The sequence below is a fragment of the Astyanax mexicanus genome, chromosome 1, assembly GCF_023375975.1.
Source record: "Astyanax mexicanus isolate ESR-SI-001 chromosome 1, AstMex3_surface, whole genome shotgun sequence".
NCBI lineage: Eukaryota > Metazoa > Chordata > Actinopteri > Characiformes > Acestrorhamphidae > Astyanax > Astyanax mexicanus.
The window spans coordinates 99,261,880-99,287,967 of NC_064408.1; the positions used below are offsets into that span (position 1 = coordinate 99,261,880).

Below are 26,088 nucleotides of genomic sequence, written 5' to 3' on the forward strand. Positions count from 1 at the left end.
TTTATATGCCCTTTTTATGCCTTGTGTTTTTTCAATTTAAGAACTGAATTTGTTTCACCAAATGCCCACTAGAGTGCAGTAAGACACCACATAAAACCTGATGAACACTACAGCTCAATTTACCAATGCTTTTCAACTAGTTTACTCACACCACTCATCTAGCATTGTCATTATGGTCTTTATGGTCACGCTGGTTACCGAGCTTGGTTATCCAGTTTGGTGATGACGGTCAACCAGCAACAGGTTTTAAACCTAATTGGCCTCCAGGGGCCTCTTTGCCTGTGACGCTCGAACCCCGTAAATCGCCGCTTGCGGCTATATTTATTATTATTATTATTCTTTTTCTCCTGTAAAAACAGTTGTGCAGCCTAAACCGTAAGTCATAGAGAAATGAAACTTGGTAGGTAGATGTAGGATCAGTGCATCTCGGTGGACAACAAAAATGGCACCGATTGGTCAAGTGGTGGCGCTATAAACAAGGAAATTCATTTTTCACAATTTTCTCAATAACTCAAAAACCATAAGACCTACATTCAAAATTCTTTGTTTGATGGATTCCTTGGGTCAATACCTACAACTTTCCAATTTGGACCATGCACTTCCGTCTATATAGATTTTTTGCTAATTTGCATAATATGCAAAACATACTTTTGCGAACTAGTCCTAGGAATTTTGATCAATCCTGGCATGTTTGGTATCAAAACACTCGTGAGAGCATGGCCTTCAATATTCATTAAGAAAAAGTTGAAATTTGTAAACAATATGGCCACCATATGCAAATTAGTCCTTCCGGATATATGCCCCATTCACTTCAATTGTTAAATTTGGAACACTGTTTCTCAGCAACCGTGCAACCTAGCAAGCTGAAACTTTGCATGCAGAATCTGTCATACAGCCTCTAAAGGATGTTCAAAGGGCAACTTAATCAATCAACATGGCTGAACACCATCAGCCAATCAGCATTCAGCAGACATTTTGGCAGGCTGAATGTTGCCCAATCTGGATGACACTTGGCAGTTATGTTCAGGTGGAGACGCTGTAGTGACCTGCAAATTGCTGAAACAATCCGACCACTGGGGGGCGCTGTTCCAACAAATCGAATACATGTCAATCATACTATACTATTTTGACATCTAAATGTTTGTGCCATATTTAGTACAGTGGCTCTGACAAATTTGTCAATACAACTATGTTTAAAAAGTGCTTTGTTTATTCAGAACTGCTAATTGTTTGAAAATAGCAATATTGATACTAGTCTCTGGATATTTGGCCTATCACCGCCATTTCAGACTTGTTGCACACTGTAGAGTCTCTAGGTTAAGATTCAATAAAAACATTTGTGAAAATTTCACATACAATAGTGTCCAGGCATCAAGCAGTCTGAGCGTCCTTGAAATTTTCAACCTAAATTGCTGTAACTCTGCAGTATTTGCTGTAATCTCACAATGTCAAAGACCTCTGTACAATATCACTCTGATGAAGCGCCATTTAATACAGAACTAGATTTAGAATATATTTGTAATTACATGTCATATCAGAACATGCACTCCTTTGTGCCTCTTCTCAACATTAATAACAGGTGAAAGACTTTTGATAATTTCTCAATGTGACAGAGTGTCTCCAATTGTGTTACACCTTCTTACACATCACCATCCTATGCTCTAGTAGGCACCATTGTGCCAGTTGCTGTTTGATGAAGCGCCATTTAATTCAGAACTAGATTTAGAATAACTTTGTAATTACATGTCATGTCAGACAATGAACTCATTTGTGTTAATGTAAACTTGTTTGGTAAAACATTTCAGCTTGTTTTGCAAAGGTCAAAAGGTCAATCTGAACACCACTTTGTAAACATTCTGGTTGAAACCACCTGATCAATACCAATAACATGTAGACACATTTTGACTAGATCTAACTCACTTGATGAATATCCTACAAACTTCACTAGATTGACATTACAATTACAATTTACAATTTAAGCACTGATCACGTTGAAAGGCTTCTGCTCAACATTAATAACAGGTGAAAATTTTTTAATAATCTCTAAATGTGACAGGGCATCTCCAATCATATTAGCCCTTTTTACACATCACCATTCAGTTCTCTAGTATGCACCATTGTGCCAGTTGGTGCTTGAACCCGATGATTGCCGCTTGCGGCTATATTTCTCTTTTTGTTTTTTTGTTTTTTTCCTAAAAAAAAAAAAAAAGATTAACCTCATCAGTGTAACTCTTAAAAAATGGTGTGTAAAGTTCCTAACAGCACTTTCTCAGTCATGAAGTGAAATATACTGAACATACTGAGAGCATCACAGGACAATGTGTGAATGTGTGTTTGTTCATCTGACCTCATTTATAGAATGTGAAAGTGCTGGGTTAGCACTGGAAATAAAACTAGCTCTTTTCAAAAGTGTAATTTTTGCTAATACCAGTATGTTCCAACCATTTTAACAATTTCAATGCTTTAATTAAATGTTGTACATTCCATATAACTATACTGTAAGCCTGGATAAGTTGAATTTACTTTTTAAAAAAATGTAGGAAACCATTTGCCTTAGAAAAGTTAAGAAATGGGTAATGGAAACTTAAGTTAGCATAACTTAGAACATCAAGTTATTACAACTAAAAGGGAATTTAATTTAACTTTTTTATTTTTGTTATACTGTAAGACCGGATAAGTTGAGTTTACTTAACTTTTTTAAGGCAGACGGTTTGCTCAATTTTTTTTAAGTAATGGGGAATGATAACTTGAATTAGCATAAATTAAAACATCAAGTTATTACAATTAAAGGGGAACTTGATTTGTTTCAAAAGTAGCCCACGGGGAATCACTACACACTGATGGTGAGTGTCAGAAACTGTTGGACACACCCAGTATGCAAATATATTGTGACAGAAGCCAATGGAAAAGAAGCTGTTAATTGCAACAGACTAAACTCAGTTATTATAAGTTGTCTTAAGTCAAAGATCTCAGTTTGAATGTATCTGTGCCCACAAATGTTCAACTAACTCAAAATAGTTGAGTTTTGTTTAGAAATATCCAATTTTATGTAAAACAGACTTAAATCATTTGAATTCAAACAATGTATGGGTTTACAGTGTAGTTCTGACCTGATTTTTTTTTAGAAAAAAATGTTAAAATATGTCTGCATAATATGATTTTAGAAACTCTGCACTGAACATCATTTGACATATCAGAATAACAGTGGTGTATAAACCAGTAGGAAGCACATTAAATATCTTTAGGTATTTAAAGTGCACACATTTATATATTGTGTTTGTTCTGCTCTTCTGTCATAAGTCTTATTTAATCTTTTTCTTAAAGATCTTGTAACGATCACTTAAAGTGCCTTATATGAGCCGTATGCGCACTAGAGTGTTAGTACTTGTACTTGTAGAGAGAAAGTGGGGTGAAGATGAACTGTGAAGATGTGAACTGTGTTATCCTGGATTGTGATGGGTGAACTGTGGGTGCTCTCTAGCCCAATAAAGTGTCTCCATTACCCTGCACCGACTGTCTCCTGTGTGTTTCCCTATGGAGGACACAGCAAGTAGCTATCCATCCACTAGCATCTCTCCCTCCAGGGAGCATTCGCCCACCGGCCCAGCCTTTACAACCTCATGTTGTTTTTTTTGTTTCTATGAGTCTCCACAACACATCATTTCACATCAAACAACGGTGACCTAGTGACCTAAGCTTACGTTTTCCAGTAAGACTTTGAATCACAATGCTGAATTTCTCTTATGAGCCAAAGCACTGTATCAAACACATACAAGTCTTTTTAAATTTGAGTCAAAGACGATATAGCAGAAACCTCACACTTAAAAAAAAAACTTCCCATTTCCCTTGCTGTAAGATTTGTCTGACCTGTTTTCTACTTATGCCAGTCTGACTGTTTCATTATGTCCTGATAGCTTTGTGCTCTGGATAAATAAATATTTATGGGTCACTAAACTACAAATTATCATCAGCTCTCTGCATCTAAAACCAGATTCAATTTCAATACTCTGAACTTTCTGAAATGGGCATGTTCTCCTGTTTCAAATGAGTCCATAGAAGAATGTGAGGAACATGACAACATAACAACACTAGTAAACACAAATGTAGATACAAATGTCACTAGTATGTACGGATTTTAGACTTTTAGTCACTATCCACTGGAACTATGACAGTGACTTCTTGTGCTTTTTGGACAAATAGTGTTATAATTACCCAAATAAAAAATGTAACCTAATCAGTGTTTTAAGATTTATTTGTTTATAATGTATAATGTATTTTTTTTATTAATGGCTAAGGGTAAATTTTGTGTAATTCCCAGATTGGTACATCAATACTAGAAAAAAATATATTTTTGTGGTTATTTGAAAGACAATACAATAAATTAGACTAAAACAATATAAATTTAAAAAACAAAGAATACATCTTTAGCCACAAATCATGTTTTCTTTATTTAACATTTTAATTTAATTCAAAATAATATAATAAAATGTTGATTTTAATCAGTATTACTTTTTTTAATGAATAGCAAAGTGTTACTTGTTTCCATTATTATTATTATTATTATTAGTAGTAGTAGTAGTAGTAGTAGTAGTAGTTGTAGTATTTTTATTATTAATGTTATTATTATTGTTATTAGTAGTAGTATTAGGTGTTATCTCTTTATCAGCTATCACTGCTGGACTCCTCATTCAGGAAGCATAACTATAAGAGGTTATATTTTCTTCCCATGGTTTCTACTGCTGTCATACACAAAGTAAAGCAAATGATAAAGAAATGCAGTCATCAAGTTACGATACACTGCTTGTTGATACGACTGATGGTCGTTTACAAACTCTTAATAACTTATCTAAAGTCTTTTTATTATCCATCTTATGCACAACCCTACGATATACATTATTATAACCTAACTGTGACATACTGATCACAATAACTATCAGACATTGTTACATTGGTCACCCCTATATAGGCTGTTGTGATTTGGGGCATCAGCAGCAGCAGGTCTTTATTCCCCTCTCTCAGCTCGGACTGAGATATGTGTGTGATGCTGGAGTAATCTGTGGCCTAGTGAGCTCTTAAAATAGAAAGGATTAGCTTTGGGAGCCTCTGAATGACTGGGCCATTCAGTTCTTTCACTTGCTTTCTAGTTCATTTTTTTGGAGAGAGGACACAATCCTATTAATGACGTGACTGACAGCATTTAAATTAATGTGTTTTTTATTTACATAAAAAATAAATGGTTGTAATAACTATAGTCACTACGGGTTAAAACATTTTATAAAACTATCACTATTTAATAAAATAATATTCTGTGATTAAACTGATATCTATGTTGGCCTCAAGAACTTCATGATACATGACACAATGCATTGTTTTAAATAGTCAAATTTTACGTGAGTTACAAGTACTTAATTTATAAGGAATAGGACTGACATCCCAGTTCAAATGACAAAAAAAATATTCCACTTGGACCATTTGGTGTAAACTGAGATATTCCAATAGATATAATAATAATAATATAATTATTATGTAACAAACTGTGAAATTAGAAAGGTACACAATAGGTTTGTCAGTATTAACACACATATTGTTAATTTTACAAAAGTGTTGCTGTACCACTGGCAAATTTACTTTGCAGTACACAGTTAATTAATTTATGAGCATATCATGGATATCATCATAACACTGAAGAAGTGCATGTTTCATTACGTATAGTATAATTTGTATTATTTGTCTTCTTTATTGGGTGGAATTAGAGGTGGGTGACAAACATAACAAAACTCTTGGCGATATGACAAAGCACAGAATTAAAACATTATTTCAAGAATACAGTACTGCAAAAAAATGATCATTTTATTATTGCATATGATATGTGCCACACCCCTAACTGGGTAATATTCAAAAATACAAGAATTTTATCAGATTTTGTAACAGAAGTCAATGATCCAAAATGTCATGATACTAATAATGCACTCCAAATATCTCAGAGTGAATCAACGAGTGAATGTGCAATAGTCACATCGCCGGATGTTCATTGTCATTTGAGGCAAATTAAATCATTCATATTATGCTAAAAACTTGCTTGATACAAACAGTTCTTGTTTTCTATCACAAATAGCATTAATTTTACTCCAATTTTGATACACAGTGGGAATTATTAATATCATGGCATTTTAAATGATTGACTTCTGAAAAGAAAGTGGTAAGAAAAACAGTTTATGCTGCTGAACAAAATAATTTTGCAATGTCATTTATTTCCAATATCATGCAGCTCTACTATATACAATATATCAATGTAATAAAATAAACCAACAATTCGCTATTGGGTGAAGGTATGTGTTAAAAAGTTCAAAAGAAGTATGACCACAGTTCATGACCAGTTCCCCAGTCTACCATAACATACCACTGTAAACCCACCACCACACCTGAAGTGATTTCAGGCTCCAGTAGATCTGCAGCATGAGCTAAAACTTCATGGTGGGATGTGGTGGGATGTGGGAGGAGTGGTTTGTGGTTTGGTGGTAAAGTAACACAACAACTCCTGCACTTCCTGAACTTGTTAGATGCTAAACTGAAACCGGTCACATTATTGTGATATGATGGCTGAGTATATCAAGTTCACTCTTTCAGTCTAAAGAGCATTCTCAAGGTCTGCCTGAACATCAAATCATCCATCTCATAGTTAATACTGTTTAAAGATCATAAGCTAACCGAGATTCACTGAGAACAATGAGGAACATGTCATTGAAGTGTCTCACAAAAAAGAGATTTGCTGCCTCTTATGAACACTTACACCATAGCATTAATTACAAACAGTTGATCTCTAGATATTAATATCCACAGCTTTATGCAGGACAAGTAATTTAAACAGTGAACTGATATTTATTTTTATAGCAACAAACAGACACCTAAAAGGAAGTTGAGGAAGTGAGAAAGTTCTCATGTAGAAACACATCCTTTTCATTTGCATTACTTTATGAATAGGGCATTCATGCCAGAGCTCATTTACATACAGTGCTGTGAAAAAGCCCCCCTTACAGATTTCTTTTGTTTTTGCATTTTTGTCATACTTACATTTTTTAGATTATCAAACAAACTTTAATTCCAGAGAAATATAACCTGAGTAAATATAAAAAGAACTTTTTAAATTATGATTTCAAACTATCCTAACCAATCTAGCCCTTTATGAAAAAGTGTTTGCCCCCAAATAAATGAACTGTGATTTGTTTTTGGAAAGTTGAGTTCATTTTCACTACTAGTCACAACCAGGCCTGATTACTACACATTATGCCCCGATCTGAAGAAATTCAAAAACAGATGAGAAAACAAAGTCATTGACATTTATCAGTTAAGAAAAGTCATTTTTTAAGCTTTGGGACTCCAGCAGACCACACTAAGAGCTATTATTCACCAATGGAGAAAACATGAAACACTGGTAAACTTTCCCAGGAGTGACCGGCCTACCGAAATTACAACAAAAGGGCATAGACAACTCATCCAGGAGTTCACAAAAGAACCAAAAAATAGCCAAAAAATATCTTGATGATTCCCAGGACTTTGGGTAAATATTTTTTTATCAGGGGCTAGATTGGTTTGGATATTTTGTGTGCTTTTTATATTTACTCAGGTTTTGTTTGTCTGATATTAAAATTTTATCTGATAATCAGAAATATTAGTAGGACCAAAAAGCAAAAAACTAAAGAAATCTTATACATTTTTAATGACACTATATATCAGTCTTAAAGGCACAGTTTTGTATAAGGACAGTTAGGCAGTTTTCATTATTATTCATCAAGATATACAGTCATATCAGAATATTATGAACACCTGCTTGTTTTTACACTTGCTATCCATTTTGTCAGCTCTACTGAACGTATAGGAGCACTTTGTAGTTCCTTAATTATAGACTGGATTCTTCCGTTTTTAAGTTTTGAAGTTTTGCCCACTTACTGTCCACTCTATTAGGCATTCCTACCTAGGAGCTCCACCTTGTAGCACGTTTTTTTTGTCACAGTACTTCATCATTGGTCAAGCGAGGCTGCCCACTGGATATTTTAGTACAACAGTAACACCAGCAATAATAAAGTGGACAGTGGGTAAACACAGTGTTTAAAACACCTGCAGCACTGCTGTGTCCGATTAGAGAGTATGAAAAGGAGGATAATACATTTGCAGAGAAACTTTAGAAGGTCTACAGTCTGTAATTATAGAACTACAAAGAGTTCATATATGATCGGTGTAGCTGAGGAAATTAAAAATGATTGTAGAAACAAGGAGGTGGTCATAGTAATGTGATATGACTGAGCAGAATAGAAACAGAACATGTAAAAATGAATTGTAGTTTTTTGGTTATAATGTACAAATATCATCAGATGATTTCAAGGGGGAAATGTGATACAGGAAAAATTGCAGACTCTGGGCCCTTTAGTGATTAAATAATTGACAGTAATATGACAATAATATGAGTCATTAAATCACTGGCTAAGTAAAACTATTAACCTTACACTAATACATAATAATGCTATTCATTACTATTCTTACATATATTTTTTAATCTGTATCTATTTCGGTCAAACACGTTATATAGGTCAGGTCTGAATACACACTCAGGAAATGAAGAGGAAACGAGTGTTTGTGTGTTTCTTTGCACTGTTTGTGATTGAGACTGATATAGCTGGCCTGCATGAGTCAGAAGCTGTCTTGGCCTGTCGTTAAATGAAATTGCTGACCCGGGTTTGGTAATAACGTGTCAGTCTGTGTGTAAAGTATCTCTAAAAGGAGCTTAGTGGGTCACTGGCCATTCACATATGTTTGTTTAGTGATGATTGGACTTACACAACCTTGTCCAGACAAACTCATTAGGGAAAAGTCCAGAGTGCACAGCAGTTTGTAAATGTGGATCAAAGCTCAAACAGTAAAATAAAGCCAAATACAGTAAACTAGGCCTGATACAATAAGATTTTCTTGTGGACGATATATCATCCCAGAAATCATTACGATAAACAATATTACTGTCGTTTTAAAAACAATAAATGCCACTGGTAAAATGATAATAGAATAGCAAAACACTTTTACTCAGCAAAACTTTATCATCCAGAAATATCTAGAGTTGCAGTTATTAAAGCATTGGCCATTGCATGACTGGCTAAAATACTGTTCACTGTTATATACAGCTCGGGAAAAAAATAAAAGAGTTTCTGAATCAGTTTCTTTGATTTTGCTATTTATAGGTCTATGTTTGAGTAAAATGAACATTTTTGTTTTATTCTATTAACTACAGACAACATTTTTCCCAAATTCCAAATATAATATTGTAATTTAGAGCATTAATTAGCAAAAATGAGAAATGGCTGAAATATCAAAAAAGATGCAGAGCTTTCAGTTCATATTCATAAAGTTTTAAGAGTTCAAAAATCAATATTTGGTGAAATAACCCTCCTTTTTAATCACAGTTTTCATGCATCTTGGCATGTTCTCCTCCACCAGTCTTAAACACTATAGACGATATCATGATTATCAAAATTATTGAGGTCATTTCCATTTATTGTATGATAAGTCGATAATGTAATTATTGTGACAGGCCTAGAGAAGACAATGCCTAATTTATACTAAGACTACTAACTACTGTACTAATGAATACTGAAGGATGTACATTAATGAGAATTAACACTAATGAAATATATACATTATTGGCAGAAGAATTCTATATATATGTAAATACACTGAACAACAAATCATGTAACATTTTGTTTTTTTTTTCTTTTTCAGTTAAGTGCGTTTAACACATTTGTTTTTCAGTGTAGCAATCCAGTCAGGAATAAGCTCAACACACACGCTGCTTCTCCTCTCTCTTTCTTCATGCTGTTTTACAATCCATGCCTTGCTGTTTCACCACAGGGAGGGGTGTAATATAGCTTGGCTCTGGCGCTAATGGTCTTATTTACAGCGTTACACAATTCAGTGAGGGGTATGTAAGCCTCGGATGAGCAGAGCACATGCTGGACTGATTATGGAGGAAATCCTCACTGAAAAAAAGTGAGGATTCACATGTGTACTTCATTCCTCATGAATAAAGTATCTTACCAAAGCCATGAGGCAAGATACTTTTATTTACCTTTAATAGTCCAGCGTAGGTAAACACTAAAAACATAAGGTATAAACTAAAATAGTGGATCTGAACTCCATAAGCACAATTTTACAGTACTTTAGTGATGATATGAAGGATTGACACAGTTTCTTCCTGAGGTCACTAAATGTCAATTTACCTACAACTGCATGTCAACCTTTCTGTTTAGCAAACCCAGCCCTGTATCAAGAGTGTAGGTAGTCATAGTGAAGTAATTCTAAAATGAAAACCAGGATATTTACTGCAGTATTAAGTTGTTTTCCTTAAAAAACTACATAGACAAAACTGTTAATTTCAGGTTAAACTCCAATTAATACATTCCTCATGTTTAATTCCCTAAACCTAATCTTATATCTAGATTTCCAACCTCAATTAGCAGATTAGCTACATCATGAACTAGCCATTGTAACCTGTTGTTAGATTTTATATAATAGCTAAACTTTCAGATTAAAATGCAATGTAGCACCAGTTTATGTAATTATTTTTCATTAATGATAATGTAAACTTAGAAAGGTGAGCTAAATAAAACCAAGTGTTCTGCTAGATTCTTTTAGCTCACCATTTAAAGTGTATAGTTATAGTAACTTCTTCCTGGAGGAACACTTCCTCAGTCAATATAAAAATGATTCAATGCTAACACTAGCCTTTCTCGAAAATACATGTTCCCTGTTGAACTACATTACATTAGTACCAAGATTTTGTTTTGTTCCACATCAACAAAATAATAGCAAGGTACAAGGTCTAGTATTATCTTTATAGTTAAGCTAGCAAGGTATTTCTAGAGCTGACATTAGCTCCATTAACATAGTTTGCTAACTAGCATATGGGTTAGCTAAATTGTTACCTTATTCTTCTCTGTCAACTCCTCAGTGATGATGGTGTTAGATTTTAAACATTCGACATCCAAAATAAACCATGATGACTTTTGTGTCACCTTTAAAAGCTGTGTAAAGTACCTTACAGCACCCTGTCCTTTACTTTAACTCATTAAAGTTCCTAAGTAAAATTCACTGAAAACTCTGAGAGCATTTCAAGACCTTATTTACAGAATGTAGGTGTACTGGGGTAGTTGCTGAGATAAAAGCATACTTTTTGCTTTTACTGATCTGTTTTAACCAGTTTAAAAAAAATCACACTTTAATCAGATGTTTACGTTTGATTATTAGGGCAAACTGTTAAAATACAAGTTATGAAATTGTTTTTGTGTTATTTGTGTTACATTAGGAATTTAACATTAAAATATTGACAGTTATGTGCCCACATTAAAAAAAACATGAATGAGCTGCTCACTGAATTTTTCTGATTCATATTTGAATTTGGCATCAATATTCAGAAATGGGTCTGGGCTCTAATAGATTAACACAGTTTTTTTTTTTGACAAAGACTATTACTGCCAGACTACTTACTACAGTGTGTGTTTTGGATAGAAAATCAGTATTGACGAGATATGCAGAATATAGATATATACAGCTCTGGAAAAAATAAGAGACCACTTAAAAATTATGAGTTTCTTTGATTTTACCAAATTGAAAACCTCTGGAATATAATTAAGAGGAAGATGAATGATCACAAGCCATCAAACCAAGCTGAACTGCTTGAATTTTATCACCAGGAGTGGCATAAAGTTATCCAAAAGCAGTGTGTAAGACTGGTGGAGAAGAACATGCCAAGATGCACAAAAACTGTGATTAAAAATGCTTAAATTATTTATTTTGCATCCTAATTTCCACTTACAATCCCAGTATATTCATTCAATTTGGCTATTTTTAAACTTTGTAAATAAAGATATCAGAGGATGTTAAAAGTTTAAATATTACAACTTTTTTTTTAGGAGAAATTCTGATTGCCATATTTAAGCTGTATTTTCCACCCTGGCTGTCTTGCTAGTGACCAAAGCTTTGTTCTCTGGATTCTGCGCAGCTTGGAATCTGAGATGTGACTCTTTGGGGGATGGACTGCCAGCCGTGTGTTTTGCAGTGTCAATGTTTCTGATCAGGACAACAGTGGAGGTGCATGTTTCAACTGATGCCAAACATATGATGCCCCCTACCCCCTCCTCCTCCTCCTCCTCCTCATGAGACGCTGCCATATCACTAATAACATGCTAATAGGATTGCATTAGTTATGGAAAGATCTTAGATCAGCTAAATCAGCAAGTAATTCACTTAGTGTGCTCCAAGCCAAATGTCTGATTACTTTTGAGGAGAATCTCTTTCAGCCTGCATGATTACATGATGCTAATACTGAGGTACAATACTGGCTGGGCAGAAATTAATCACATGTATCCTGTTATACATATGGGATTTTTTTTAATACTCTTAATTTTAGAAATAGATTTATTAGGAGAGTGATGAACATTTTACTTAGCCAAATTTTACTCATTTACATTAAGTTACTGATTTACTTGTTAAGTATACTGGGGACTGCATTTATACTTTTGTGTTCAGTCCCATTTAATTTCTAAAGTATTTTCTTTTAAACTGTTGCTATAGTTCAGACTAATATTGTATAAAAAACAGAGAAAAATATACCCATACCCTAGTTCCTGTTCTGATACAGCTAAAGTACTATGACGTTCACCTGAGAATTAGCTTAGCAAGTTGTTTAAGTTGCTACTTTCGTACGTCTACTTACGAAGTAGACTTCGTAAGCCCATGTTTATGAAAAGGTATTTCCATTTCTACATCATTTATTCACTGAAATATCTCTCCACTTACATGAGTATTGTTTTAGGATGTTGTACATATTTCTGTTCATTTCTATAACCTCAATCCTTCATTACCTTATATAGGGACTATATGATTATTTTGATTTATACATCAATAGTTTGATAGTATAACAGTATTAGACGTGTTTAGGACATTTTAATGAATATGCTTGATTGTGAGTTCGCTTAAAATATAATAATAAATCTCAGCTTTTTTTTGTTAATATAGACAAATTCAGTTGTTATTGCACAATGAATTAAGTAGCAATCCTGATGGAATTGACACATAAGAGACAGTAATAAAAAGAGAAAGGCCTAAGCTCTAATAAGAGTCCAAAATAAAATAATATATGATAAAATATACATTACAGTGAGTAAATCAGATGAGGGAAATATAGATACAGATGTAGATTTTTAAATATATATAACTATGCAGAATATATGCAGCAGCTCAAACTACTTGCTAACCTAATGCATGGTTAGAATATCAGGTTATTGCTGACAGGGAGGGTTGTGGGTTCATTACAAAAGTTTGTGTCTAACAGTTTATGTCTAATCTTCAACTGGTATTTTTGATAGACAATTTGGCAAAACCAGAACAAGAACTACTGGATAAACATCAGTTGAATGACAACAAACAGATAACTTGTCTGAATACCACTGCAGTCCACATTCAGAAACATCTATTCATTTTTCCCTCACCTGACACTACACCCTTCTTCTTCATTTAGCCTTTAGTGTAAAGTGGAACTCTCTGGATATTCATGCTAATGGACCATGGTCTCCTTAATATTTTCATATAACTGTTTAATTAGGTAATACAGTTTCTCAATAATGTAACATTATTATGGCAGAACATCAGTGACAAGTCATTATGTGAACAAAATAAGTCTCTGTTTAATATGATGAAATCTCTAAATCTTTTTCTTAAAATCTCTTGAATATAGAGCTTACACCTCTGCATTATTTATATTATATAAGAATTAACCCTTATTCCTATATAATAATTCACAATTTTTATGTATCTGCTGCCAGAAACAAAGAGGTAAAACAGTCTAAATCTAAATCTAGCTCTTCTAACTGGCACAAATGGTGAAAACTCCCTGTGCCAAATAAATATTACAGCAAAAAGTGTGGCTTTTCACTCTCCCTATAAAGTAACACCATAAAATAAATTTGAAAACTTCTGAGGGACAGATTCCCTGACAGGAATAAACCTAGTCATAGGCTACATTATTCTTCAGTGGAAAACCTCTGCTGAAAATGCTGTATAGTCCAGGACTAGGCTTAATCGCTGTATGGGAAACTGCCTCTTAGGTTATATTAACATGAATTGCTTAAACTGCTCAGCTAACCATTGTTCAGATGGCTAAAACACACTGAAGTATTACTGCTGTATTTGCATTGTATTATCATATGTTTGCACTGTCCATTACGCAAAATTGCTGAACAGGTACCATGTTATTTACATATATTTCTTGTAGTTTTTTTTTTTCATATGTGCTGCTTGTTGGCACAGTACTGATGTCTGCACAGTCTGCACATCCACACAGGAACTGCATATGCATCTGCATGTCTGCATATTTGTATACCCTTATTTTATACATATCTATATAAACTGTGCACTTTCATGTAGATAGTATATATATATGATTCTCATTGCCTTTTCCTGTTCTATTACTATAGATTATAGTGTTGATTCTGTCTCTTTAGTATGTTTCTGTGCTGTAAATAATTACATTTTAAATCTTATCTTTTCTGAAACTAAAGTGTTAAAGTTGTCTATGTTCTTAAAAGTAAAGACTGAATAGTTCTTGGTTTAGACAGATGGTTGCAGGAGAATCATTTCTGGGGTGGATCTTGTATGTCATTGCACCAAAGAATCACGATTGGCACCTTTATCCTTTTTTTTTTAGAATGCAGTCTTTCAGAAGCTAAAGATAGTATCTGAATATAGAAAAATCACTGCCAAATAGTACTATCAGCTATATCTGAGCAGGAGATTAGAGGAATTGAGTGTGATGACAGAAAGGTTTTATAGAAAGTGACATTTTCCATTTATTCCAGCCCTGATGTGTCGTATATTGTCACTTGCATGAGCTTTATCAGCCCCAGCTGTCCTTGCCAATTTCCTCATTTTACAAGATGTGAAAAATACCTTTTATATGGTTGTTTTCTTGTCATTCATGAAAATAAAAGGATCTAGAGTGCTTTTCTGGCTGTTTGTAATAGTAGGACCTTCACACATTGTGCATTCCTTAGGATGATGTAATGCATTAAGAACACATATCTTTTGACCTAGGACACATTCCAGTCATCATAACAGTTTTCCAGCAAAGTTCTTTTCACCAGGAGTTCAAACATTTTAAGGGAGATTCCAAGTCAACTTCCAGTGTGCAGGGAACTGTAAACTGTGTGGGGAAATTCTGAATAAGAGTATCCTCCTTAAGGAAGCTGTTATTATTTATGAATTAAATTACTTCCCCTCACATACCGTAAAGATAATTAGAAACACAAAACTAAACCAGCATAGAAACTGAAAGTTAGTTGGCTACACTTAAAAATAAAGGTGCTACAAATGGTTATTTGATTGGAGCCATAAAAATACCACTTCTGCTTCTATGAAGAACTTTTTTAAAAAGATATGTGTGCAGATAAAGGACATTTTTAAAGATATATTATTACCATTTTTAGGATTCTTCAAACTTACACAATATCTACAAACACGTATCTTTATGGAACCAAGATTGATTCTTCTATGGCATGACTAAAATAACTCTTTGTGGGGCTCTGAGTGGTCCAGCAGGCTAAGCGCTGCCACTATGATCAGGAGAATCATGTGACTATATGCACAGTAGTATGTTTTTTAAAAGAAATGTACATGAACACACAATGCACAGTATTAAGCTAAAGGTTCCCAATGTCAGATATATGATTACTTTTTCTGACCTAATAGGAGCTGTTCTTTTTTATTAATATTTTGTCAAGACTTTAGAACACTAACACTAAGAAATACGAAACTGAATAGAAAAATACATTTGTAACTAAATTCTAGTGACTGAACAGTAACTTTAAATCTTACATTACTTTTTTGCAAAAAAAATACTTCATCAGACAAGGTAATTATCAATTAACTACAGATAGCTGCGTAAATACTCACATACTACCCACCTAAAAATACAAATAAAACTAGATTAAAGTTTCTGCAGAAACTGCAAGTGTGATTGAAGTGCTGATTCATGGCTGGTTGCTATGGTGTTGCTAAGCGTTTGGTAGGATGTTGCTAATCAGTTGCTAAGGTGTTGCTAAGCGGTTGCTTGGTGCTTGCTAAGGTGTTGCTAAGCGGTTGCTAGGTGGATGCTGAGGTGTTGCTACGTGATTGCTTAGTTGTTGCTATGGTATCTGTGGTGTTTGCTATGGTGTTATGAATGTATAGGTGTGAGGAATTGTGGACATACATACAGACCTCTGCAGTTAAAGGGTAATACAATTCATCAACTGATTTGGTCACTTTAGAATAAACTATTTGTGCCTCACACTCACCAAGCAGTAGATATTTTTGTACATGCTTTTTCTGATAATCAGTGAGTCTGTTCTGTAAGTACCTATTCTTTAATGGCAGCCAGTTACATTATAAATGAAATGGACAATGGTCACTAACTGTTTTTACATCAGAAGATAACACTAATGGCTAATGGGGTTCTTTTATGAAAACAGGAACAATGTTCATAAAAGTTGATGGACACGTTATTATACCTCATTAAATATAATAGGAGAGCTGACTAGAGTTTGAATCCATGTGCCTACCAAAAAAGAGAAGGATGCAGGATACAATAGTCTAACTAGTCCACATATTGTTTGGACAGCAAATCTCTGATGGGGTATTTAGCGAAAACATACGTATAAAATATATTCATTCATTAACTGATATATTTAGAATATTAAATTTTAGAATACATAGTTAACAAATTTGAAATATATTCACTTGTTAAATGCTAAACATTAGGTTAAGGCCACACCAACTTCTAAATAAGTGCTAAACAGATATAGATGCAGATAATATCACTGTAATACATTCTTAAGGCACATATTTCAAACCACCAAAGAGTAAAAGGCCAGTGTAACTCCATTAAACACTGCTAAAGGCCATTAGTACCATTTTCCAGGCATCTCTGGGCATTACCATCTAAAGAGAGGTCATGAAATTAATTCCATGACCTTAACCAGGCTTGGGCCATGCTTTATAAACAGATTAACCGCTAACCTTCACAGGCCTGCTGCAGGGTCCTGACCTCTATTACTAAATCGCTTGACTTACCATTCCACGCACTCATTTAATAACACAGTAAAAAGCATTTTTAATAAGTAATGTGTATGGGACAGCTGTCAATTACATTTTTGTACATATTTTAGTCGTCTCTAATTTCTGCCCACTAGCTAGGACTGCTGGGTGAGTGTCAAAGGTCCCTCTGCGATAAATGAAGCAAGCAGATGGTATATTTTCAAACTCAACCTGCTTGGAGGAGAGCATTAAATATCAAATGTATTAGTGCAGCTAACAGACATCAGTGATGGCTAACATCGTACTGAGGCCTTCTAGAGGCAGATCCACCCCCTTCTCCCAAACCAAACATCTCAGACAAAAGAACCAGAGGCAATGCATAATTTTACACTAGATACCTAATTTGTCCAGTACTGGAACATACTGGCTTAAAATAAAATATTTCACATTGCCTTTCATCGAAAGTTTTTGTTTCTCCGGTTAGTTTTTCTTTCATCTACATATGTGCATTTATTTTACTGTACTGACGTGAAATGTAATGGGCATGTACTTAAATAATAAAACGCATTTGGATATTCATCCAGCATTTTGTAAGACATTATATATTAACCTGTACTGCACATTTACAGAGATTGGACAATGAAACTGAAACACTTGTCATTTTAGTGCGGGAGGTTTTATGGCTAAATTGGAGCAGCCTGGTGGCCAATCTTCATTAATTGCACATTGCACCTGTAAGAGCAGAGTGTGAAGGTTCAATTAGCAGGGTAAGAGCACGGTTTTGCTCAAAATATTGAAATGCACACAATATTATGGGTGACATAGAGTTCAAAAGAGGACAAATTGTTGGTGCACGCCTTGCTGGCGCATCTGTGACCAAGACAGCAAGTCTTTGTGATGTATCAAGAGCCACGGTATCCAGGGTAATGTTAGCATACCACCAAGAAGGACGAACCACATCCAACAGGACTAACTGTGGATGCAAGAGGAAGCTGTCTGAAAGGGATGTTCGGGTGCTAAACCAAAAAACATAAAACTACAGCTGCCCAAATCACGGCAGAATTCATTGTGCACCTGAACTCTTCTGTTTCCACCAGAACTGTCCATAGGTACAAGTTATTGTGGTCTAAAAACAGGTGTTTCAGTTTCATTGTCCAACCCCTTTATTTCTAACATAAGCAAATACATGTATCTTTTTTTCTAAATGCCTTTAATTAGAGAATAAAATAATTTTATCTCTAGACACGACTCACCCTGTTGTTCTTGTCTGTTTCCTGGACCTCTTCCTTTTTTACACCCCTCCGTATCAAGAACTTGACAATAAGCACTTGGTTGCTGGAGCATGCCTGAAAGAAGCTCAGCGTTGACGTATCCTGAACCCCCTCAACATCATGGGAGGAGATCTCGGACTCCTCAAAGTCCTCAAAATCATCATCAAAATATTCTGGAGGGTAGAAAGAGTCATCAGAGGCGATGCTCCTGGTGTCGGGAGGGTCAGAGAAATCATCATACTCCTCATACTCCTCATTACCGGCGTCCTCTGAACCGCAAGAACTGACGTAAGAGTCATAGTCGTCGTCGGTGGTATTGGTTGATTCTTCATGTATGGTGGGCTGCACGCGGGCTGAAGCCGCTCCAGCACGGGAAAGGAGCTGAGCTTTGGCCATAGAGGAGCTTCCACCATCCCTACCGTCCAGCATTTAACTTAACTCACATAGGTCAAAGTCTTTAGGGACGGAAAGCGAATCATTGGGCTCCAAAGTGAGTGAGAAATCGGTCATAATCATAAAGATGGAGGGGGGAAGAACATAAACAATTAGAAAAAAGTTTACTCTTGGATCAGAGCTTCATTTGGATGTGTTATTAGAGTCCAGGGATGTTTTAATACTTTCCCATAAATGTGAAGTAAACTCTGGCTAGACTTCTTTTATCCAGTCAGTCTTCTCACATTTCCATGCCATGAATAGCTCTAGCGATGTAGAAAAACCCTAAAAGAATGGAAAACAGCAAAAATTGTGAGGTGGAGTCCATTGTAATTTTATGCTTTTAAGATTTTTTCCAGAAATATAAAGTAGACTCTGGCTCTCTTTCTCCAGGCAGTCTTTTTGCATCTCCATGATATGTATTTTCTTTGTTCAGTGATGTAAAATACCCTGAGAGGCCGGAAAATGAACCCTGGTGTAACTGTATATTACAATATAGTAAAATATTCCTAAATATATAAATATGTTTTTTTTTTTTAATGGTAATAAAAGGTATGTTAAAATTGGATACTGGAAATGAAAAGACTGATTAGGGCCTGGGGTAGCACATCCAGGCATTCGCATTTCTATACCTGTCCCTTCACATATCCACCTCATAAATCGGATTTCCCAGTTTTTTTCCTAGCCTGTTTTCATCCACATGTGCTCTTTAAGCACATGGCCCTGATTTGTTGTTATCTTGTCTCCACCCAAGCCCTGCTCTGGCATAAAAATTCTCAGTTGTCTGTTACCCTGCCCCCTCCTTATCTTCTGCAAGTGTTCCTTGTTTTCTCAGGCCTACATGTTTTCCTTTGTTCTCTCTTGTGCTTTTTTTTTGTTGTCTTTATTTTGTTTGTTTGTTTGGCTTCTGTTTTTGTTAGTCCTTGCTTTTCAAGTTAATTTTTAGTTTTTTTTTGTTTTATAGTCTTAGTATTAACCTCTTTGTTTTTTTTCTCTAGTTTCAATTAAACCCCGTTGCACTTGCAACTGCCTTGTCATTACAACTATCAGAATATTATGCCTTTTGGCCCCCAAAAATAAATAAATCATATTTTCCAAATTAGTTGCTTTTTATTTTCATTTTTATTACCTAATACATGCCTACATCATGTGCTAGAATTGCCAACATTTTGAATTTAGTAATTCATAGTAATCTTGTACTGTTCAAAATGGTTCTGTTTTATTAATTTAAAGTTATTTTAATAACCACATTACCACAACAGAGTAAACAGTTCAATCTTTTCCTCAGCTAAATACGCAGACCATAGGATAAATAGTAAATTAAATTAATATATTTGATTGTGAACATGCAGCAAGTGTCCCCAGTCTCTTGAAAATAAAACAATATAAAGGTTGTGATGTCACTGATAATGTGAAAGGTTACTTTCTTAAAGGGGCGGGGTTATCCCAAGATGACAGGAATAATGACAGTGAATTCTGGGACATATTTAAATAGCTTGATATTTATTTTGTTAAAATAGCCAAATTAATTTTATTGAAATGCCTTATTTATAATTTTCTTTAAATCTTCAGGTGTAGATCTTCAAACATTTTAGCCACAAAAAACATAATATTTTTTTTAAACACTAGAAAGCTTTTTCTACTTAAACAGTAATATAAAAAAACATTAAAAAGGTACTAAAAGTACTGTAATGTAAATGTTAACATATTTGTAACAGCATATTGTAGTTAATTCAGAATAAATCTTGAGAAAATGTGTTGTTACACAGTGTTTGTATAAAAATTAAACAAATATGCTGCACAAACACATTATGTCGATATTGACCCTTATACACTTTCTAGGTTAATCCCATCACATTTAGCTCTACTCACTACTCACCTTGTTGTTGTTGGTGGTAGTGGTGTTGTCGTCAGTCTCCAGGACCACATTTTCTTATTTTATAGTATTTTTTTATATTTCCCCAGTAATATGAAGCTTTTCTGTATCTTGCGTTGCTGAATCTTCATCCAGGTAGTCTTCTCACACCCTGGCAGTGTGTGCTCTAGGTCCCAGCGATGTAGGAAGACGTTGAGAGGATAGAAAGCGAAAACAGAAACAGAAAAAAAAATAAAAGTTGCAGTCGAGCGGTTTCCTCACAGCTCTGAGGGAGAACAGCAGCGTGTTGTCCAGTTTCTGAGTCTCGAGCAGCAGCAGAACTAAAGAAAAGTGTAGCTGTTCCTCAGCTGTGACTGAAACAGCAGTGGACTATGGGCCACGATACCGAGGCTCCAGAGGCTCCATAGTAATCCGATTAGGTGCCCTCTCCTCCTCCTCCCCCCCCCTCTCTCTCTCTCTCTGTATCTCTCTCTTTCTGTCTCTCTCTTTCTGTATCTCTTCCTCTATCTCTCTCTTTCTGTATCTCTCTCTCTTACTCTCTATGTATCTCTCTCTCTCTCTCTTTCTGTCCCTCTCTTTGTATATCTCCCTCTGTCTCTCTCTTTCTGTATCTCTCTCTCTTACTCTCTCTCTCTATCTCTCTCTCTCTCTTTCTGTCCCTCTCTTTGTATATCTCCCTCTGTCTCTCTCTTTCTGTATCTGTATGTATCTCTCTCTCTCTCTCTCTCTCTTTCTGTCCCTCTCTTTGTATATCTCCCTCTGTCTCTCTCTTTCTGTATCTCTCTCTCTCTCTCTCTCGGTGGGATTACAGCGTTCAGGGCTTGTTCACCTCTTAAATCTAGTTGTTCTATCTGAGCAGAACAGCAGTAACAGCAGCAGCAGCGGTGGTGTCCTCTGTTTCTCTCAGTAATTCCTCAGAAATGGTCGGGGAGTGTCGGCAGAAGCTCAGCTCTAACGCCACAGTGTGAACAACGCTGTCCGGTTTCGCTTTCATCTCATCTCGTGGGGATTTCGTCGCTCCTCCAGTCTGAGATCAGGGCTGGTATACCCCCGCATGGCCGGGAATCCCCCACACTGCAACAGCACCCTCCCTCTGAACCTCAGAGCACTCTCATCCGCCTCGTGTTATCACTTTATCATGTCCTCAGATACAAGCATGACTTTTAGAAGATGCCACCTAATCTTCTGAAAATGTTCTGAAAGTCTTCTGACACAACCACCAGCTATAGGACAGATATTTCTCAGCAGATGTCTCACAGTTTTGTACAGTAAAAAGTCTGCTGCTACTAAAAAAAACAAAGCTAAACTTTCAGCTACACGTGTTCTATTCCTTCTGAAAACCCCCTACATCTTAACCCTCCTGTTATGTTTATTTCTTGACCAGACAAGACAGCCATGCTATACTGATAAGAGATCATGTGGGAAACCATTCAGCTCCCCCTGTAATATGAGCATCTACCAGATGCCATAAGCGTAAAAGTACCAGAGCCATTAGTCTATTCAGGCCTAGCCTTAAATTACAAGTTAGACTGAATTCCAACTAAACACACTATAACACTTTAGTAGTTTTATAGGGCCTATATTATGGAAAACTTGTTTTCCCTTCTTTTATTAAATAATTGTGCTTTATATTTTTATAACCTTGCACCATCAGAAGCTTTAAAAATTTCAACTGGAGTGAGAGTGCATATCTTTTTATTATTTTTATCATCAACTTTGACACAATGTAAAGCACAACTGCCAGATTGAAATTATGTCCAAAAAAAAAAAAAATAAATAAATGGAGAATTTTTTTTTTTGTGGCAGCACAGGAATTGAAAACCTGTGCACACAGCCTGTTTTACAATTGAAGGGTTTTGTGACATCATTTACATATTAACCAGTGTGACAGCTAATTATCATATACCTACTTAATCAGCCATTAACCATGTAGCCCTCTGTCCAATCAGCATTTAGTTATTAAGTTGTTATTGTTTTTACTGGAAGTGCTTTTTGATCCAGGTACAGTACAAGGCAGCCTATGATAACCAAGATTGATTTTTTTTTATTTTCATGTCTCAACATCCAAAGTAGTCTGTTTTTTCTTAAGGTAAACTAAGGTGGAAGACACATGATCATATAACCACTGTAACTGAACCTTGGAGGAAAATATAATATTATAAAAAAACAATTAGGATATTGGCCCTGGGTTTGACTAGGCATAATATCACATTTCTAAATGGTCGTGCAAGCATGGCATTAAACACACTCTCTCTCTCTCTCTTTTTCTCTTTCTCTCTCTCCGCTAGTAAAGCTGATCTCAACCTTATTGATGTTTTAGATTAACTGAATTCGGCTCAGTTTTATTTACCTGCTAGTTTAGGCCGTATGTCCTTTGTTACTGTTTGTTACTGTGTTTTTGTTAACAGCATGCATTCTGCTATCCTAAGTGGATAAGTGTTTGAGGTTTGAATGGAATGTAATTATATATAATTATGTACCCATAATTTTATGCAATTATACAGTTATTTATCGCATATTTTTCTGACATTAAATGACGTGCCTTAGAGACAAATATAATAGCAAAGTAAGATAAAAAAAAGAAAGAAAAGGAATGTAGCATGCGCCCCTTTAAAAAAGCAAACAAGCAACAGCTTACAATGTGCACAAGCTTTGATAATGTGCTGAGATTATAATTTTATTTATGTGTGAATTTGCATTAAAAGCAAATGAATATTTTAGCCTCCAGCACTTTTTGTTACTTGTCTTTGCATTTGGGAAGTTGTAGGTACAAGTTTGCATTTGTATTATTCATGCATTGTTCTTAAGTCAGCTGGTGTCTTCTGTTCCTGAAATCCCTGGCTCCTCTCACACTGTGCTCACACTCCAGTTTCCTCAGGGCTCTGAGGTAAGGGCCATAATTGCTAGGTGTAATTAGTGAAGCATTTTGCACTGAACAGCTGGAGCTCGGACAGACTCCTTTTAGTCTACAGCTGAAGTTTTATCACTCCGGCATGCCAAACTACTGTACAGGCTTCCAGGAACAGTTAACGATAGCTCAGTATCTGTAAACAAAGCATCTGTGTTGCCTAACGAAATTAGTGGTTAAAGAAATCAGATTAAAACAGAAAAAGACCTACTGTGAATGAGACCCACTGTAACATACCGTTGTAGTGTGGGATGAATGGGGCATGACCTAACTCTGGGTAAAATGTAATATTTTGTAGTTAAACAGATTCAAGTAGGATGTGCTTTTTGGCCAGTGTTTCACGTTCTAATAGCAACATCATTTGTGCATTTTAACAAAATTCAGGCAGATTTTTACCCTATACCTTTACCTATATCACCCTACAGACATGTTTTTGTGCTGTAAAAGTACATATGTGATCTGCCCACACTGCCAAAAGTACCAATTGTCTTATATATAATATTCTAATTTTTCCGAGGCACTGACTTTTGTGTTTTCATTTGCTGTAAGCCACAACAGTAAAAAACATAAATGGTTCAAATAGATTTCTCTGTGTATAATACATCTATATAATATATGAGTTTCACATTTGAACTAAATTTACTTAAGATATGCAGTAGTATATCCAGCCGGATGCTAAGATTTCTTGTTGTACTTTATGGTAACAATAGCAAATGTGAATATATGAGGATATATGAGAGCTTCCAAACCCTGGCCTCTTGAGGTCCACTGTAGACCGAAACGTGCACGCCAAAGGGTTGAGGATTGAGGGCTAGGGGGAACGGATAGGGCTTGATAGCCCTTTATATAGATTTTTCAGATGCACACTTTAAACTGAGGGGTATGAGAATCACTGCTAAGAAACCCACAAATTTAAGTATTTTCCTTATTAAAAGTGAAGATTAGCACTATAATTACCAGAGTTTAATGTGTAGTTTCAATGTTTTATGGCCAAATTCTTCATAACATAGCTAACTTTCCCATTCCATCTTAAATGGTGCAACAGACGGCAGGGGCTGCAGCATTTAAGGCGGAACGGAAAAATTAAATAAAAGCTAATCAAAGCTAATTTCAGCTCCCTGTCACAGAGACATTAAGAATCCAAGGGGAAGGTTTACACTCAAAAACAAGGGGTAGGGGACTGTTGTCAATGGTGCATTGTTCTCAGGACAGCAGTGAGACTGACAAAGTAGTGTGTAGTAAAACAGCTGTAATTAAACCTCTGATCAAGAAACCAAATCTTGATCCTAGTGTACTGTCTAACTATAGACCTATTTCAAACTTACCCTTTATTTCTAAGATTTTAGAAAAAGCTGTAGCCCAACAACTTTGCTCTTACCTGCAAAGAAACCAGATCTATGAAAAATTTCAATCTGGATTTAGGCCTTATCATAGCACTGAGACAGCTTTAGTTAGAATAACAAACGATCTACTTATAGCCGCCGACCAAGGCTGTGTTTCCTTACTCGTACTTCTCGATCTGAGCGCAGCCTTTGATACAATAGATCATACTATCCTTTTAGAAAGAATAGAGAACATGGTCGGTGTAACCGGAACTGCCTTAGCATGGTTTAAATCGTACTTAACCGATCGCTATCAGTTTGTGAGGATAAATGATATGTCTTCCAGTTATACCAAGGTAAGATATGGAATTCCACAAGGCTCTATATTAGGACCGTTATTATTTACATTATATATGCTCCCACTGGGCAAAGTTATTAGAAAACACAATGTGAATTTTCATTGTTATGCGGATGACACGCAGCTCTTCATATCAGCCAAACCTGATGACAGAGTGAGATTAAAGAAAATCGAGGATTGTGTAAAAGATGTAAAATCATGGATGTCGCACAACTTCCTCCTATTAAATAGTGATAACACAGAAGTTCTCCTATTAGGCCCCAAAGCTGCTAGAAATAAATTATCAGACTTCTCAGCCACCCCTGGTTCAGCAGCTAAAAACCTTGGAGTTATCATAGATTCAGATCTAGCATTCGATAAACACATATCTAATGTTACTAGAACAGCTTTTCTACACCTCCGTAATATTGCCAAGCTAAGAAATGCCCTATCACTGCATGACGCAGAAAAATTAGTACATGCCTTTATTACCTCAAGGCTAGATGATTGTAATGCGCTACTGTCTGGATGTTCCGGCAGTAACTTAAATAAACTTAAGCTAGTTCAAAATGCTGCGGCCAGGGTCCTTACTAAAACTAGAAAATTTGATCATATTAGTCCAGTACTATCAGCACTGCACTGGCTTCCAGTCAAATTCCGCATAGACTATAAAATTCTCCTGTTAACGTATAAAGCCCTACACGGACTCGCTCCTGAGTATTTACAAGACCTCATCTCCTGTTATGAACCACCGCGATTACTCAGATCTCAGGGTGCTGGTTTATTAGTAGTTCCTAAAATTCAGAGGAGCTCTGCAGGAGGAAGAGCTT

At 35.5% G+C, this 26,088-nt stretch overlaps 1 protein-coding gene across 1 annotated transcript in view; it reads right to left on the bottom strand.

Annotated features, from left to right (window-relative positions):
• ankrd33ba (ankyrin repeat domain 33ba) overlaps window positions 1-21,739 on the bottom strand; it is a 41,217-nt gene extending 19,478 nt beyond the window's left edge. Inside the window, exons 1-2 of the mRNA XM_007252288.4 lie at window positions 20,695-21,739; window positions 18,366-19,100 (exon numbers count right to left, since the gene is read on the bottom strand). Coding sequence (XP_007252350.1) covers window positions 18,366-18,812 — 447 coding nt within the window. The 5' untranslated portion in view covers window positions 18,813-19,100; window positions 20,695-21,739. The remainder of the gene's footprint in view (window positions 1-18,365; window positions 19,101-20,694) is intronic.
• Window positions 21,740-26,088: the final 4,349 nt, after the last annotated feature.